This window comes from Triplophysa rosa, linkage group LG16 (genome assembly GCF_024868665.1).
Source record: "Triplophysa rosa linkage group LG16, Trosa_1v2, whole genome shotgun sequence".
Taxonomy (NCBI): Eukaryota; Metazoa; Chordata; class Actinopteri; order Cypriniformes; family Nemacheilidae; genus Triplophysa; species Triplophysa rosa.
The window spans coordinates 8,932,831-8,951,387 of record NC_079905.1 but is presented as its reverse complement, the minus strand read 5'-3'; the positions used below and the strand labels follow the sequence as shown (position 1 = coordinate 8,951,387).

General features: G+C 38.2%; 1 protein-coding gene across 5 annotated transcripts; it reads left to right on the top strand.

Annotated features, from left to right (window-relative positions):
* The first annotated feature begins 7 nt into the window (after nt 1-7).
* Nucleotides 8-18,470, top strand: ankib1a (ankyrin repeat and IBR domain containing 1a). 5 transcript variants are annotated; one of them, XM_057354143.1, is made up of 21 exons: nt 8-276; nt 2,466-2,746; nt 5,358-5,658; nt 5,746-5,928; nt 6,799-6,916; nt 8,059-8,264; nt 8,440-8,528; nt 9,518-9,662; nt 9,929-10,089; nt 10,508-10,596; nt 10,720-10,850; nt 13,205-13,339; nt 13,695-13,781; nt 13,866-13,932; nt 14,119-14,264; nt 14,360-14,538; nt 14,674-14,725; nt 14,901-14,975; nt 15,542-15,659; nt 15,770-15,813; nt 16,539-18,470. In XM_057354143.1, exons 2-21 carry the CDS (start codon nt 2,559-2,561, stop codon nt 17,259-17,261), a joined length of 3,237 nt encoding a protein of 1,078 aa, XP_057210126.1. In that variant the 5' UTR covers nt 8-276; nt 2,466-2,558; the 3' UTR covers nt 17,262-18,470. The 5 variants fall into 5 exon arrangements, with proteins under 5 accessions (XP_057210126.1, XP_057210125.1, XP_057210129.1 ...); XM_057354142.1 differs by having other exon boundaries at nt 16,536-18,470; XM_057354146.1 differs by having other exon boundaries at nt 15,770-15,797; nt 16,539-16,849.
* Nucleotides 18,471-18,557: the final 87 nt, after the last annotated feature.

Here is an 18,557-nt window from a genome sequence, read left to right as displayed (position 1 = left end):
TAAAGCTCTCCTGAACTCGGCACATCATCTGCCGCTAACACAACGAAGGAGAAGCGGATTCTTGTCCTATGAAATGAGAGCATGACAAGCAAACACAGCCAGCCACGAGCAACACCCTTAAACCAGTACACTTCTTTATTATTGCTCTGTATACAATCTCTGACATGATAGAAGCTCTACGGTCTAAAACAATGACGATCTAACCTGCTGACAAGTCGCTTGGTTGAGTCATTTGATGTCTCATCGCTTAATGGATGCGTCCATATCAGTGATGAGGTACGTGTGGTTGTTGTTTTTTTCTTTTTACATGAGTGGAAGTAAGCAAAAAAGTACTGATTTATTAGCATTCATTTGTTGGTAAATGTCATGCGAACATGTTAAACATTTGTCAGAGGTAACGTTAGACAGGTAAGGATGAACAGTAGTTATAATCTGTAAACACTGTAAATTGATGTATAGAAAACAAATAAGCAATTTACAGTGTCAATATCCAGATAAATATCCACTATCATTTTACTTGTTTTGTTATGATGGTGAGGGATTATGTGAGATAATATACTTTTTTGTGAAAGTTATTGTAGAGTAATAATTCCCTCTTTTTTAAGACTAAACATACTTAAAGGTTTTAGTCAGTACATATGAACAAGACTTGTGAAGGCTTCATTCTGAAATATCTTGACTTAGGTATATAATGAGTTTCTGTGTTAGGTTTGTCTTTGTGTGGACTTCATATGAAATGTTAGAATTTTATAGATTTAAAGTTCACTCAAAAAATATTATTTGATAATTTGCATAGGATGAATCTTCCAGATAACATCCCACCAGTAGAATCCATCACATACCAGTAGACACCATTATAGTTTCCATTAAAACCATTACAGCTCCCATTTTAACCATTAAATCCATTTCATTTTCTATCGTGTTTTCGGCAGGGTTCTGTTGTTTTCTCAGCAGTGTTATTCACCCTAAACTCGTTCAAAACCTGTATATGACTCTTAGTGGAACATAAAAGAAGATTTTAAGAAATGTCTCAGGATTTGTATCAATACAGTGGAAGTCAATGAAGTCCAGTGTTGTTTGGTTCCAACTTACTCTCCAAAATTTTGTGTAGTTCAGAAGAAAGAAACTCATAGATGTTTGGTATGACATGAGGGTAAATGCTAGAAGAATTTTCATTTTTTTTGCGTGAACTACCTCTGTAACATTAGCCATGGCAATGTATGAACCCAGAGCTGATTTTCACTGTCCTACAGACAAAAATGGCAGTTGAGGATCGTGTTTTAACACAAAGCCTCCATTGTTTGAAAGTAGCCCACTGCCTGTAAAATGAATGCAAATGAAGTTGTTCCATTAATAGACACACAATATATCCGATGGTTGAGCCGTAATGTGGGGGAAGCTTGTGGAACAGAAATGCTCTCCTCCCTTTGTATGACTGCCAAGTGCTGCTCTTATTTCATCTGTGTTCTCAGTCATCCCACCTGAGCATTTGAACCGTTCTGCTTCAGTCAAGCCCCGAGAGAATTTGTTGTGGTCAAAATGTGTTTCGTGTTTCTGATATATCTCCCCAGACCGTCGTTGTGAATGAGTTGTAACTGGGTGTGAAACAGACCAGACTGAATGTCCTAAAAAATGGGTCGAGGGCCCAGCTTCCACTCACAGGCCATCCCTAAAGTCCCATAAATTCACCTGTAGAGGCTCTCTGCTCTCCCACTGCCCTTTGAAAGTTGATTTATTAGAGCATAACATGATTGATACTACATTATTTTCCCCCTAAAACAGCAGAGGGTGTTGCCAGTACAACCCAATCTTTTTTTATTTATCTAATATTTTTCCTTGTTATAACCTTTAGCTGATTTTTATGTAAATCAGCAATATAAAACTAAATAAAGTCCATATGTGTGGATGTCAATATGTGTTTTTACAAATATGTTTTGCTGTTAGGTGATTTTTTTTAAATATCCATTTGGGTCTTTCTAAGGAGAAATGTCTCATTTATTTCTATATTAACTGTTAAAACGTTCAGATGTTTCATTAAGAAATTGGAAGCTGCTTTTTGTGCTTTGTTTTTCATTCACATAATTGTTTTTAGTTACTATGTTAATTATTACAAAAAAAGATGTTGAAACCACTGGTTTAGGTCATTGTTTATACTTATTGTTTACTTTTCAGTTTCATGTGATTTTAAAAGCTGGGCTATATGATCAGATAAAGTCTATGCACGATTATTTGCACTATTTGGCTCTATGCAAATGAGTGTGTTCAGCACAAGTGAGACAGCCAGTTTTTGTGTTGCATTACATTAGGGATTTGTTTCTTTCTCCACAACGTGACCGTTACATTCAAATTTGTTTAAGCCTTTAAAGAGTTATTTGTAAAGTCAGGCATTGGATTGGAGTAAATACACAAACAAAAATAACAGATTTCGGCTGAGAAATTAGTTACTCTTTGTGTTTACGTTGCAGGACTTGCAGTATGCGGCTGGTTCACTTTCACGCTGGTTGAACACTAAAAAAGTGAATGTGGGACCCTCTGCGGCTCACTCTAAAGCGCCCGTCATGGGGAACACGGCCACCAAGTTCCGTAAAGCACTTATTAATGGAGACGAAGGTTTGTCATGGCAGCTCTATGAGAGTAACCCCCAATTTAAAGAGTCGCTTGACCCCAACGCATCTTATGGGGAGCCCTATCAACACAACACAGCCCTGCACTACGCCTCGCGCCATGCCATGACACGCCTCGTCAGGTAAGACTCTGCGAATGAATGGTCACCTGAATGAAAGCGTAAGCTTCGATTTCTGATTATTTACCCATAATATTTGCCATAAGTCTATATAGCAACGTTTTAAAGAAAATCCATAAATTTGGGATTATCTTCACGTTTTGGTTATGCCCATACCAGACAGGATTCAAAGCAAAAATGCACGGTATGGTAGGCTCACATGGAGCCCATGCTATTTTTTATACAATACAAGGTTTTCGCAAACGCAAAATTTCACAGCACTTGGTATATCAGTCAAGACCACTTTAGAACCACATTCAACCTGATGTAGTGCATGCACCCCTCTGAGAAAATGGTTGATAATTACCCGTAAAGACAGCTGGCTACTGAAGACTTGCTGTTGCATCCTCCATTATGGCCAAAAACCTCATACCCAAAGAAACCCAAAGAAAGGATCGTGAGTTTGATTCCCGGGGAACGTACAAAGTGATATACTTTGAATGCAACTTTGGAGTTGGCTTGGGTATGTAAGTGTCTGTTTTTAAAGCATTTTTTGTGTGTTTTTAAAGCATAGTTTTCCATAGTCGGGACGTGAATTTTCACGTCTATATCGAAATTGTCACATCCATAACGGTCCATATTTCTCAAAATTTGGCAGAAGAATATTTAAAATGTAGTAATTATTTTGTAATTTATTCATTACAATAAATTGTATTATTTATTATAATTTAATTATTATAAAAATTATTTGGGTATTATTGCTTTTGGTTTGCACATTTTAAGGGGAACTCCGCCCAAAAATTACCCTCAAGTCGTTCAACAAGCCTTGGACATCCGTTCTTCTTCGAAATGCACATTTAGATTACTCCCGCTCATAGACAGCAACGCAACTGACTTTCAAAGCACTAAATGTCAGTTGTGTTGCTGTCTATGGGCGGGAGTCAAAACTATCTTAATTTGCATTGCGAAGATGAACCGATGTACTAGTCTTTTCGAACAACTTGAGGGTAATTCATGGCAGAATTTTCATTTTTCGGCAGAGTTCCCCTTTAATTCACGGAAATCCTGCAAGGTATGCAGTCTCTCAAAAACATGCTTTTTTTGGTCACATCCATAACGCATTAATTCCCCCTCTATTAAAACTTCCGATGTTTGGACTCTATCCTTAGGGATTTACTAAAATATAAACAGATGGTTCAGTCCTTTGGACGTTAAAACTGAGATTCTGACTCCCTGTGGTTTAAAGATCCCATGGCACTTGTTGTAAAGCGTAGGGGTGTAACCCCGGAGTCCTGGCCAGATTCCCTCCACTGGCTCTTGTCAATCATGGCCCTGAAAATGTCACATCCATAATGCTGGAATTGCCAGTTTCTATTATTGCACACCTTGCAAATTATGATGTTTTATTTATTATCTCTTTTCTGAGAAGAATTTATCCCCATATTGTTCCCCATTTATCCCCATATTTAAGAGAATAATGCATTATGGAGAATAACACATTATCCACACCTGTGTGTTATTTCACATCTACTGTATGTCGACATTTTGATAATCAAGTTACATTTTACGCTATTCGTAAGACGTAAGCGGGACTGAAATTGCAATATTCCCTATTGCCACATTAATGTTATTTTTTCACAATATTATGTAATTTCATGGCTTCACCACAATTATCCCAATAATATTTGATATAATTGTCGGCTCAAAAAAGTTATTTTGTGTGGGCAGTCGCAGTGTGGGCGGACATGTATTTCCTGTTCTCTTCACTTTTCGTAACATATATTATATTCTGTGTTTTCCCTTTGTGTCCTTTATTTGTTTAATGGCTAGAGCCACCCTAGCCACACAAGCTAAATTAATGTGGTTATGTATTTACAAGCTTTACCAGACCTTGGTATCCTGTTCCTAGAATTCTGATTCACTTTTTGGCTGCTACACATTCTTAGAAAAAACTGCAAGGACATAGCCTTCAGTCTAGACTACACCTAGAATTTTGCGAGGCTATATGTGTGCAGCTCAGCCATTTAGCCAAACATATTATACTCATGATGTGGTTTATCAAGATTTCATATGACAGACAGTCTTTTTTCACATTACAGATTTTGACAGACAGTCTTTTTTCACATTACAGATTGCATGGTTAACGTGTCTGTATCAGCTTCTTGGTGGTTGAACCTGTCTTTCTAGCCTCCCCGGTGCAGTTTGAGGTTGAGAGAACAGTTGGGAGTATCTGGGGAATTATAGCCGTTGTATTCAGTTGCATTAACTAATGAACTGCCAGCTCCAGAAGCACAGACTTCCCGGAACAAAGCGCTTAGTCATTTCCACTTAATGGCTGAATGAAATCCCTAAAGTCACTCTTCTAGTTGAACCTGTTATCAATTTTTTGACGATCCTGCTATGAATGACCTGAAAATTTAATTATTGAGCTTTATTATTTCAAGCTGTCTATCTTGCAGGCACGTTCACACGTTATGAAATGGTAGATGGTAGATGCATCATTCAAATTATTTTGTTTGGTCCTGAATCAGGACTACATGCAGATTTCTTGATTGGCGTTTTCCTTTTTTATTTTAGATTCTTATATTTTTTTGCAGCTTTATCTTAAATTTCAAATTCTTTTATTTTTCTCCAGGTCTTTCCTTTTCTCCAAAGATGGCAACCCCAACAAGTGCAACATTCTCAATGAAACGGCACTGCACCTGCTGTGCATGGGCCCACAGATCCTGCTGGGCGAGGGGGCGCTGCAGTTGCGGATCAACCGTCCCCAGGAGGACGAACAGAAGCGGGCTGAGTGCCTCAAGATGATCCTGCTGTGGACCGGAGCCAAGCTGGACCGGGGCGAATACGAGAGTGTCAACGTCAACGCCACGGATAACAAAAAATGCACCTGCCTGCATTACGCAGCGGCCACTGGGATGATGAGTTGTGTTGAGGTTGGTAATAATAGACATAATTATGCTTACAGATTTGACAGATGCTTTGGTGTAATGTCCTATAAATTTGATTTGCTGTTGCTGCAGCTGCTGCTAAAGAGCGATGCAGATTTATTTGTGGAGAATGACGACAGGGAAACGCCATGTGACTCGGCAGAGAGACGGCATCACAAGGAGCTGGCGCTCCGTCTGGAGTCTCAAATGGTTTTCTCTCAGGATGCTGGAGCCCAGGATGTAGAAGCAGAGTATGCGGCCCTTGACCATCGAGAGGTACAGCTGTGCTTTAGTTTATAGAGATTAGGGTGTATACTGTACACACCAACACACACAAATGTCTCTATCAAACTATGGACTCCTGTTACATACATATGCAATTGGCTTCTCAGTCATCAATCATGGTGAAAATGTACAGATGACTTCAGTAATATTGTTGCAGGGGTTATTTTTTAAGCAGCCTTGTTTTCCACTTTGTAATGGACTGTTTTTCTTAGCTGAGGCTAAGTATGATTATTAAATACTCTAAATGAATTTTTCATGTCCCCGTATTTATTTATTGGTTGAGAGAACTTGGATATTGCACAGTCAGCCTGTTATTATGGGAAAATAAACCCATTCAGTTTTGCTTTAACGTACCACCTGACTGTACATTAACACTTACATATTTCCATTGCGCAGGAAGTTTCCAGACAGAAGTTTCCAGCCTTATTATCTACTTTTTTGTTACACAACATGTTAACAACATTTAGTGTGTGTATTCAGTATTTTTATTACTTATAACTGTACTCTGAGAAGGTTAATACATGATACATCACTGCTCAGTAATGTAGTGTCACAGGAGAGAACAGGAGAGATAAACTGGTGATGCCAGTGACAATATATATTATAATGTCGGTGACGGACTCATCATTCCTTCATTTTGATGTTCTTGACACAGGCTAAGCGATATATAAAAAAGGAAAAGTTTTATTAACTTTCAGTCCCATTTGATATCGTTCTTTCTCGCTCGCAAACCTCTCCTCCCTTTCTGTCATCATTTATCTCCCCTCTCTCTGACACACACACACACACACACACACACACACACACACACACTCTCTATCTTATCCGAACCTCTTTCTCTTTCTTTCTTTCTCTCTCTAGCCATATGAGGGACTAAAACTGCAGGATTTGCGGCGACTGAAAGACATGTTGATTGTGGAGACAGCGGATATGTTGCAGGCTCCGCTCTTCACGGCTGAGGCGCTGCTACGAGCTCATGGTACGAATTAACTGTAGCTCCCAGACAGCAGCTTCTTCTCTCTGATAGAAAATTCTTTAAATTACTTTGGTATTTCCTTATATTTTGAACATACAACATGGTTATACCACTGAAATGCAAATACCATGGTTTATATCAATTACCATGGTATTATTATCATAACCAATCACTATACAATGGTATAATGGCATTAACAGTTAATATATATTTTAAAGCACCATTGCTATGTGCAGTGTTGGGTAAGTTACTCTGAAAAAGTAATTAATTACTAGTTACTAATTACACATTCGATAATGTAATTAGATTACTGTACAAGTTACTCCCTTCAAAAAGTATTTAGTTACTTATTACTAATTACTTTCTATATCCTACATCAACCTTGATAAGTTAAGTGATTCAAGGATAGACATGAAACAGCTCTTTTAATTAATTCAAATAAATAATATAAAACTACATAAAGTATTATTATTAATTACAAATGTTAGAATTATACATTAAAGCACAGATTTTAAAGTTAGACTTTGAATGTTGATGTAAATTCCTCTTCTGCACACACACGTTACACAAAGTATTTAGTTTAATTACATCAGAAGTAACTAAATAAATTACAGAAAAAATAAGAGTAATCCCTATCTTTACTTTTTCAAGGGAAAAGTAATTAAATTACAGTAACTAATTACTTAGTAACTAGTTACACCCAACACTGGCTATGTGCCAGAAAATCCATTTAATCAATAATATTGCCAAACTGGCCATTAACCAAGCTCCATAATTCTTCAAGAATTATGCGTATACATGCGTATCTTAATGGAGGGTTTGCTTCTTGTTTCCTTCCTCTCAAACTAACATTCCGCACTACTCTTTAATAAAGTATCTGGCACCTCTCTCATCTATTTAAAAGGGACTGGTGGTTCAATAATGATATGATGGGAGACGTTTCCAAAAACGTACTCTTTTATTAAAGAGAGAGCTTTTACTGTTTGTCACTTTAACATGACAAATGATATATGTGTTAACATAAAAAATTGATGTTTTAAAATAAGAAGTTCAAACTGATCTTATACAAAGTGCTTCATGTGAGAAATAATTGTAGAAGAAAGTTTTGCTGTTGGTTGTTTTAGATATTCTGTTCTGCTCAACAGACTGGGACCGAGAGAAACTTCTGGAAGACTGGATGTCTAATGCAGAGGACTGTTGCCAGCGCTCAGGTGTTCAGATGCCGACTCCACCTCCAAGTGGCTACAACGCCTGGGATACACTGCCTTCACCTAAAATTCCCAGAACAACCCGCTCGTCCGTCACGTCCCCTGATGAGATCAGCCTTTCTCCTGCTGACGACCTTGTTCTGGTTAGATTCACTTTCTTAAATCATTGACAATAGTTAATCCAAAAATTCATTTTTAAGTCATTTATTCACAGTTTCTTTACTGCTATAGAAGTGTGCCATATTTCTGCATTGCATTGAACGAAGTAAAATTATTTTTATACAATCTGACACAATCATGTTTCTCATGTCCATGCAGTGTGGGATTTGCATGTGCACCATATCTGTGTTTGAGGACCCCGTTGACATGTCGTGTGGGCACGAGTTCTGCAGGGCATGCTGGGAAGGGTAAGCACTGCGGGGTCTGATCAGATGATACGGATAGATAGTTGTGAGTTTGCATTAGTGCATTGCAGGTAACACATTGATAAAGTATAGTTTTTTTTACTTTTTAAGACAGACCTGTTGAATGTGATTTCACCTTTTTTTTTACCTTAAAGGGATAGTTCACCCAAAAATAAAAATTCTGTCATCATTTACTCACCCTCAGGATGTTTCAAACCTATATACTTTTCTTTGTTCTGTTAAACACAAAGAAAGATATTTGTAAGATTGTTAGCAATTTTCAGTTCTGTGACATCACCACTACCATAGTAGGAAACAAAATATTGTATATTTTGTTGTTCTGATGAACACAAAGTGAGATATTTTGAAGAATTTAGGAACACAAACAATTCTGGGGCACATTTGACTAACATTTAATTTTTCCTACTACGTTTACGTTTACATTTGGCAGACGCTTTTATCCCAAGCGACTTACATTGTATTATACGTTTGTTTCTGACTATATGCAATCCCCTGGGATCGAATCCATGACCTTGGCATTGCTAATTTATACAGGTATGAAATGACGTGAGGGTGAGCAAATGATGACAGAATTTTCATTTTTGGGTGAACTATCACTTTAAGTATAGTTAAAAGAAAAACTTAGATTTTTGATCATATATTTATTTTCCCCATTGTCTCAACATGTTTTTTTTCAAATCTTGTTTTGCTACAAAGCCAATGTTGTTGTGAAGAATTTTGTCGCTGGTTGATGCTTAGAACTCTTTAATGTCTTAATCGACAACAACTTGCACTGACACATCTTAAAATATATCAGTGCAATTGTTTCGTCTCAAGATGCCCACCAGTGATGTTTTTTGTAAAGTATGTTTTTAAAAACGACTTAAATATCCTAATTTAACCAAGGCCTAGTCCTGGCTTAAGATGATCCCTGTCCGGGAAACCGGCCCTTAGAATATTCTTGATCTTAGAGCGCTATTTATCTGTTTCAGGTTTTTGAATCTAAAGATCCATGAAGGAGAAGCACATAACATCTTCTGCCCTGCTTATGACTGCTTCCAGCTGGTTCCCGTGGAGGTCATTGAAAGCGTTGTCTCCAAAGAGATGGATAAACGCTATCTGCAGTTTGACATTAAGGTACAATTGGAGCTCACAAAGCACCGGAGGCCATTTCAGAGCTGTTATTTCTCCTCTCTTATGATTGACTGTCTGGCACTGGCTTTGAATCCGAATACTGACAGCATCATGCTTCTGGTTTGGTTTTTGCGTCACTGTAAAAACGCCTGCAGTCATATCAGAAAGATTTTGTAAACAAACATGCTCAGAATTCAAATGCTTAATTTTTGGGCGAATAATAAATTAATGGGACGTTTGAAAAACATTTTCTGTTTTTCCATCTGCAGGCTTTTGTGGATAATAATCCTGCCATTCGCTGGTGCCCCGTGGCTAGATGTGAAAGAGCCGTACGATTGACTCGTCCCGGTCCTGGAGCTTCTGACTCGCTGAGCTTCTCCTTGCTCAAAGCCCCTGCTGTCGACTGTGGGAAAGGCCATCTCTTCTGCTGGTGTGTTAAAAAGCTGGTTACCTGGTCTGTGTGATAAATATGATGATTTCATTTAGTTTGAGGACTTAAGTTGAAAGTTCAGTGCCTGTATGTGTGACTTTTGGTTCTCAATAAATGTGTTTTACTCGGAAGAAAAATGAAACCAATGCTTTCATTTTATATTTAACCATTTGACACATAGAGCCATTTCTTGCCTATGCATTGGTTTTGATGGCACGGCAACCAGCCTTAGATGCTGAAATGGCGTTAAGAATGAAACTATAAATAAATATGGCACGTCAACCGCTACAGTGCATAATCCTATACATTGTCACCTCTTCAGATATTCACAGAAGACATCCGGTCATCCGACTAGTCTTGGAAAGCATGTGGCGCCATCAAAGCTCCATTCATCTTTATCTCTCCATTTCCTTCTCAGGGAGTGTCTTGGTGATGCTCATGAACCCTGTGACTGTGATACATGGAAGATGTGGCTGCAGAAGGTGTCTGAAATGAGGCCAGAAGAATGTAGGTCTTTACAAATGCTTTTTTTAACTCAATATTCTGGCTGCATCGTTGTGTTTCTCACCCTGCATTAAATCGAACTACTTCACCACAGATGATGGTTTAATGCATGAGCTCTCTGTACAGTGGCTGGTGTGAGTGAAGCCTATGAAGATGCTGCCAACTGCTTGTGGTTACTCACCAACTCTAAGCCTTGTGCCAACTGCAAGTCCCCCATCCAGAAAAACGAAGGCTGTAATCACATGCAGTGTGCAAAGGTCAGTTAAGAATGAACGACGTGGGCAGAAACATCAGTCTGTGATCCAAATGTCAACCTGGTGACTGCAAACTAAAATTAAATATTAATTATAAGTTACGTTATTATCAATAGAGACCGTGTGTATAGAAGCATCACAACATTACTCTATTCTATTTGCATTTTCTGTAAAGAAGCTTTGAAACCATATGCATTGTAAATTGTGGTTTTACTTATTATTTACTTATTAACTTATCAATCGAGTAACACATTATTTTTAATATGAGGGAAGTGGGAACTCGACAGTAAGAAATTAAATTTTAAAAGGTTTTTGCAGGATTTTATTATGGATGGTAGCATGTCCACATGAGCTTGCATCAGAGGATTGTTTTGCGTACTTACCCAATCACAAGATCTGTTTTCTAAACTCTCTTACAAATATCACGTGTGTGTGTGTGTGTGTGTGTGTGTGTGCGTGTGTGTGTGTGTGTGTGTGTGTGTGTAAGCCTGACACAAGATGTGTGTGATGCAAACAGGCTCGTTGACGTCAGAGGCAGGTGTTTAAACAAAGGGAATGTGGAGGCCTCAGCCTCACTGTTATTTTCTTAATGGAGGCTTAACTGTGACAGGCGCAGGCAGGGGGAAGGGAAGCTGTTCGCATCAACAGCACATGGAGGAAAACAAGCGTGAAATGCACGGTTGGCCTGGACGGCTGTGTATATTGTGAAGTAAAACAAGCGTCACGCTGTTGCTTAAATGGGTAGTTTGCATACTATGCTAAATGTGGCATCAGTCAGTGCAAACCGATATGACTGACTGATTTGTGTGGAACACGAGGGGATCGTTTGAGAAGTGTTTAAGCAAATAATTCTGTATGACAGAAAATATTTTGCATTTGAAATGACTGACTTTATAGTTAAAGTCATGTGAACAATAATCTAATATTGTTGTATTTATTTTATAGTTGAGTTTGAACTCGTAAACCTTTTTCTCATAAACCACTCTTGACTTTTTCGAGATATTGCTTTGGATTTTCATTGCTTACTGTTATGTTGTACCAGTTTTTTGGGGATGTTCTGGCAGAATTTACAATGCTCTGTCTGATTTGAATGAAATAGCGCATTTTAACCACAGCACTTTCAACATGTTGCCACATTACAATGTGTCATTAGATGTTAGTGTTAAATCAGTATCAAAAACTTCCCTTTTGAGAAACAGACTTGTAGTAGGACCCGATCCGTGGTTGCTTAAGAAACTAAACGTCTTGGTTGCTTAGTAACATCACATGCTGTTTGTGTGTTCCAACAAGTGGAAATGATTTAGACTCAGAAACATCAGAACAGCAGCTCCTGACCGAAAACAGATTTATTTTAATGCGCTTGGTAAACGCATCCATGATTCTCTCTATGAGGCTGTTAAAATCAAAACATGCTCTAAATCAACTTTATAGCGGCTTAATGCTGATGTATTTGAGGTTTGTGGCTAGTAAGTAGGCTACATTCAAGTATATTCAAATCATTTATTTTGTCTGTGGACAAAATGCAGCTTGTTTTGTGACACAGTTGAAATTATAATCTATACATGTGTTGAAAGAATTAAAAGAACACTTCAAAATGATTTACAGTTTTTTAATTTACTATTAATTAGTAATATACTATATTAATATACTATTTAGGTATGCCTTTAAGTAACATGATCATTTATGTTTCATTCTGTGTGCTAGTGACAGCATTTCTCTTAAATAAAAATGTTTTGTTCATATATTTGCAGAAAATTGAAATGGGAGAAACCAGCTGCAATTAAATGTTTTACATGTATTTTAGAAACCGTTCAGAAATCAATATTTGTTGGAGTAACACCGTGTCTACACCGGAGGCGACCGGTGCGATGCGACACGAAAAAAGACATTAGAAACGCATTAGAACCCATTATAATTTTACATTTTGTCCAAACTGGATGCTGCGCGACAATCCCATTAGAACAAGCCGTGTGTCGTGTCGTGTCCAAGTGAAAGCTACTACTTTTCATTTTGTTTACAGAATTCATTTTGTTTATTGAACTATTTATATAGAAAAACGTGAATGCTGTAATACCATATAGAATTTATCAGGGATTCGGTTAATCCTGTAAGGTTTAATTCAGATTTACATTGACAGTTGGTTCTGAATGCTAAACCTTGTTTTTAAAAGTAACGTGCAACCATTTGATTTGCAAATTCATTTGAGATGGTTATTTAAATGAAGAATGAACTGTTGTTTAGAAGGTCCTGGCTTGCCAACAGCTCTGCTTTAAAGATGAGGTCGATCGAGCACAATGATGGAACAAAGCCAAAGACGTTAACGTTAAAGTTCTGTCTTGCTTTTCTCTTCTCTGCAGTGCAAGTATGATTTCTGCTGGATTTGTCTGGAGGAATGGAAGAAACACAGCTCCTCTACTGGAGGATATTATCGCTGCACGCGCTACGAAGTCATCCAGCAGGTGGAGGAACAGACCAAGGAAATGACTGTGGAGGTATTCAAGTCCCATATACAGAACCACATTTGTTTATATGCAGTTTAAAATTAAAGCTTCAGAAATGGGTGTACAAACATGCAAAGAATGTGTTTTCTTTGGTCTTTCTGTGATTTGTTTGCGGACTGCTGTGATGGTTCTGGTAAACAAAGACCAGGAAAAGATTGAAAGCACATGACTTTGTCACGCTAAAACAAAGTCGAACATGTGAATGAGGAATTCTCAACTCCCTTTCCTGTTCCTATATTTTTAATGCACAAATGAAACCCAGTTTTGTTGTGACTCTGAACTAATCTGAACTAAAATGTCTGTCTTGCTGTATATGCCCTTGTTGAAAGTGTTTGTGCCCCTGCAGACAGAGAAAAAGCACAAGAGTTTTCAGGAACTCGACCGTTTCATGCATTACTACACAAGATACAAGAACCACGAACACAGTTATCAGGTCGGAAAATTTGTAATGAATGTTACTGGAATGTTCCAGCGAAGTGATTGCGACATTAATCATTCATTATTTATTTTAAACCAGTTAGAAGAACGGCTCCTTAAAACAGCCAAGGAGAAGATGGAACAACTGAGCAAAGCTTTTAATGGAAGTGAGTGCAAACCAAGCATGTTATACTTATTACTGTATTATCCGCATATACTGCATTGTTTTTTTTTTTCCGATATAAGCATTGTATTTATTTATTAATAATTGACTTGTATATTTTAATTATTTGATTTAAAATAAATGTATTTTAAAATTCCACTTATCTAAGATTCCAAATTTTCGTTTCAAGGGGAAGGAGCCCCACCTGACACCACCTTTATTGAGGATGGTGTTCACGAACTTCTGAAAACCCGACGCATCCTTAAGTGCTCTTATCCATACAGCTTCTTCTTGGAGCCCAAAAGCACAAAAAAAGAAATCTTTGAACTTATGCAGGTAAGAGGTTTTACAACTCGTCTCTTAAAGAACTGTACGTTTTGTTTGTGTCCCTCACAATCATTTCTTACATGTGTCTTTGCTTTAACACACAGACTGATTTAGAGATGGTCACTGAGGACCTTGCTCAGAAGGTGAACAGGCCTTACCTCCGCACTCCTCGCCATAAGATTATCAGCGCTACGTATTTGGTGCAGCAGAAGAGACGAGAGTTCTTGGCTTCTGTGGCTAGAGGTGTTGCTCCAAATGATTCTCCTGAAGCTCCACGCCGAAGGTAAAAGAAATGGAGCATCGCTTCCATATTCACCTTAATCTTCATCCACATGTCCGGGTAGTACCTTATGAGAACCATTTATGTGCCATAGTACATAAAACTAAACATAACATTGGAACATTTCCTTTTTTGCAGTTTTGCTGGCGGGAGTTGGGACTGGGAGTATCTGGGATTTGCCTCACCCGAGGTATCGGCACATCAGCATTTCAGATTTTAACTAACCTCTCCTATTAAGGTTGCTTTTGCAAAGGTTTCATAGTCACTCGGGGTTAGACTGTTGACTCTCTGCGATGTCCATGTTAGAATGTAAGAGAGCTGTGTTGCTGTAAAGTACTAGCAGTCATCTCATTCTGTGTCTAAAGATGGTGAGGAATCACCCAGTACAGGGATGGAATGCACAGCGTGAGGGCAATTGCAATGCAGGAGGCCAGCCACAGGTACCAAATGATGAAAACCCAAACTTCCTTTCCAATTTGGCCTAGTATGCATTTATAACCATTCTAATGTCCCATACATTTATTCTGCGATTCTACTGCCATATGCTTTGTTAGTAGAATTGAGTGCAGTCATAGGCTGGTCATATCCTGGAAAAATCCAGATCAAGGACTAAGATGTTACTCACTTAAATGGTCAATCAAACCAGAAATCTATGGCATTCCTAGTGTTTCTGTCCTGTGGTCAAGTTCACCATTCTTAAAAACTTGGACACTGTAGTAGAATATTTTTAGTGTGCATTTAGTGTGCTTTCAGTCTTTCCATATCTGCTACTTTCTAGAAATTGTCTTTTCATGATTAATTTTGGGTTGTTGTTCTTAGCCCTGAATAGGTCAGTGACAACACAATTCTCCACAAGGCCAATATACTTTCTCACTATATACTATGTTTACTTCTTTCTTGTAAGAGGTTGATCAGTATTCTTTTGAGAGTCAGATCATTTGTTAAGGGCTACATTGATTTCTTGGATGCATTTTTGTCATCAAACTGGTCGTGCTGGTTTCTGCAGGAGTACTCGGAGTTCCAGTACAGACGGAGGCACAGACCGCGGCGTAGAGGAGATCTGCTCAGACTGCACAGCCTCCGCAGTAACACCCCCGAACCCCATGAACCCAATGATGCTTTAGGTACAACTGCTGGATACTCATCTCATGTTAATGATTTAAAAATGTGATTTTTTTTTCAATGACGTATTTACAGCGTTGCTTAATTACATATGTCAAATCTGTGTCTACAGAAATGCACAACGGAGGCAGTTCACAAAGGCACGGAATCTCTACGGTATATCAGAATCAGAAGAATCAGAAGAGCTTTATTGCCAAGTGTGCTTGCACACACAAGGAATTTTCTTTGGTGTTGGAAGCTTCTAGTACAGACATTCAACACAATGACAATACAATATAATACGATTTACAGTCTAAAAGATTCTAAATTGTGCATATATAAAATAAAGACTATTTTACAGAAAATGGGGGATAATAACATATAAGAGACATTGTACAGGGTAGTATATAGTAGAATAAACATATTAACAGATTGTATGTACACTTGTGCAAATGGATAATTTAGTAAGTAGAGGTAGTGTTATATACATGTATACATAAGATGTAGATATAATAAGGCACTATAGTGCACACTATAGGAGTAGTGGAAGTGGATATACTTATAAAGTATATAAAGTATATACAGCGTTTGCAGATTGTAACATTTATACAAGATTAATACGCATACAGCTGAGTTTTGGCGCCCCACGCTGGTCAAAGTGCAAACTGCCTTACATTTTTATCAATTATTTATACATATTTATTTGAATATGTATTTATTGAACAAACAGCTGCGGAGAGAACACTTGAAATTTTTACTCAAGCAGCATTTCTAGATGTATTGAGGCCATTTTCACTTTCACTCCAGACTGCTCACATACACCGAGCACACACGTTAGCTTGCGCAAATGATCAAACAACATCCATATAGAATTTGACTTTAATTCCTGTTTTGTCCAGCAGGCCCTTGAGTCTTTCGATGAGGATGACCCCAATATTCTGTTGGCTATTCAGCTGTCCCTGCAGGAGTCTGGGCTGGCCTTGGACTCTGCGCATCAGGACATACCCGGTAACGACGCCTCTGTTGGTGCCATCGGTTCTTCTCTGCCCTCCAGACTTGATTCTGCCCCACATACTTTGGATCCTCCCCAAGCTTCCATGAGCAATTCAGATCTCCTAGAACTGGGAGACAGCCTTATGAGACTGGGCAACATTTCCAGCCATTTTACACCCTTTAACACGAATTCCTACCCCGATGCCTTGGGTAACGCCTTCATCCCCAATGACCCAGACTGCCTGGATCCTTCTACTGATGCCAACCTGCTTGGCAACATCATGGCCTGGTTTCATGATATGAACCCGCAGAGCATTGCGCTGATTCCTTCAGCCACCTCAAATCCTGAGCCGCCCGGTTCTGGAGAGGGATGCGAGCAACCTTCCAAACCCCAGGAGGAGGAGGAGGTTGAGTTGAGGAGGTCTGAGCATTGTTCCCCACCTCTGACAAAAAAGAGCGCTGTGTTGACAGCACAGCTTTTAGAACTAGAATGTGTGGATGATCCACAACCTCCTAAAGTAGAGCCAGACCCTGAGGATTTAGACAGTAGAGTAGATCTCAATAACGCAATTCCTGATCCCCAGGAAAGCGACCTCTCCTCAGAGTGGGAGGAACAAGTGCACCTTGTGTGAGCAATGAATCCAATGATGTTTACCATCTGAGTGCTCTTATTGTGCCAAAACACTAAATGAAAGCAAAACTGCTTCTGCAAAAGTAAAGGACGAACGTCTTGCGATGGGGTTTGTGTCTGTAGCATGCTCCACCATCGCATTTGGGGGAAGAATAATGAAAATGTTGTTTAAAATGAAAGTAAATATGATGACCGTGCGAGAAAGTGAACGTTTGGAAAGTATTAAGTCAGGCCAAGGTCCCTTTAGACATCCCTCAAAATCTTGCTTTTTGTAATCTAATGGAAATTCATAAATCTTTTAAAGTTTGACGTTTTATAGAGTGAAGAGATGAATTTATAAAATGAGTGTTTAAAACACTTACAGAAGAGAATATGTGATTGGTGAGTTGAATGAGAATACATCAGTCACGTTCTGGGCTCTTACATTTACTGTGAAACAGTGTGTGAAGTCAAGCCACCATTTTCTTAGTAGTGTGTTTTATATTTTATCTTTAGACCTCATATTTAGCTGTGCCAATTTGTGGATCTTTTTAAAGGCACTCATTTTGTTAATCATGCCATATTTAATTTAAGTTAATTGATGCAAATTGCACAACACATTTCACGTGAGGAGTGTTTCGGAAGATCTGAATCACTACACTCTTAAAAATAAAGGTGCTTCAAAAGGTTCTTCAATGCCACAGAAGAACCTTTTTTGTCTAAATGGTTCCATAAAGAACCATTAACATCCGAAGAACCTTTGTTTCACAAAAGGTTCTTTGTGGTGAAAAAAGGTTCTTTAAATTATGAAAAGACAAGAAAGAGATGGTCCTTTAAAAAAAAACTTTGACTGAATGGTTCTTTGTGGAACCAAAAATGGTTCTTCAATGGCATCGATGTGCAGAACTTTAAACACCTAATTTTACAGTAAGAGTAACACTTTTTACAACTGAATTAACCTTGACTTTTTTACGTAACTTGATGTGAATTTACACTCCTGGAAATGTGATAGCATTTATGACCTTATCTATTGTGACTACTACAAACAATACCTCTGATATCCTGTGTTGTATAGTTCATTGGGCTTCTGATGTATAGATATGCATAAAAGCACTCCAAGGGTCTTCTAATGAAAGACAGAGATGTAACAATGGTAATGCTTATGATTTACTTTGTGCACCAAAAGTTTTTCTTTTTATATTATCTTTGACAATAAAGTACTCCTACACCATTTAGCATTTCTCACAGATACTGTTCATGTTGCTTATCTTTGCTTAAAGCCAACATCTGTCGCTGATTACAGCAAAATCATTTTTTT

Coding starts and splice junctions, on each gene's coding strand:
- ankib1a (XM_057354142.1), top strand. CDS start 2,559: ATGGGGAACACGGCCACCAAGTTCCGTAAAGCACTTATTAATGGAGAC. Junction 14,265..14,359: donor AAATCTTTGAACTTATGCAG/GTAAGAGGTTTT, acceptor TTTAACACACAG/ACTGATTTAGAGATGGTCAC. Junction 15,660..15,769: donor TGAACCCAATGATGCTTTAG/GTACAACTGCTG, acceptor CTGTGTCTACAG/AAATGCACAACGGAGGCAGT.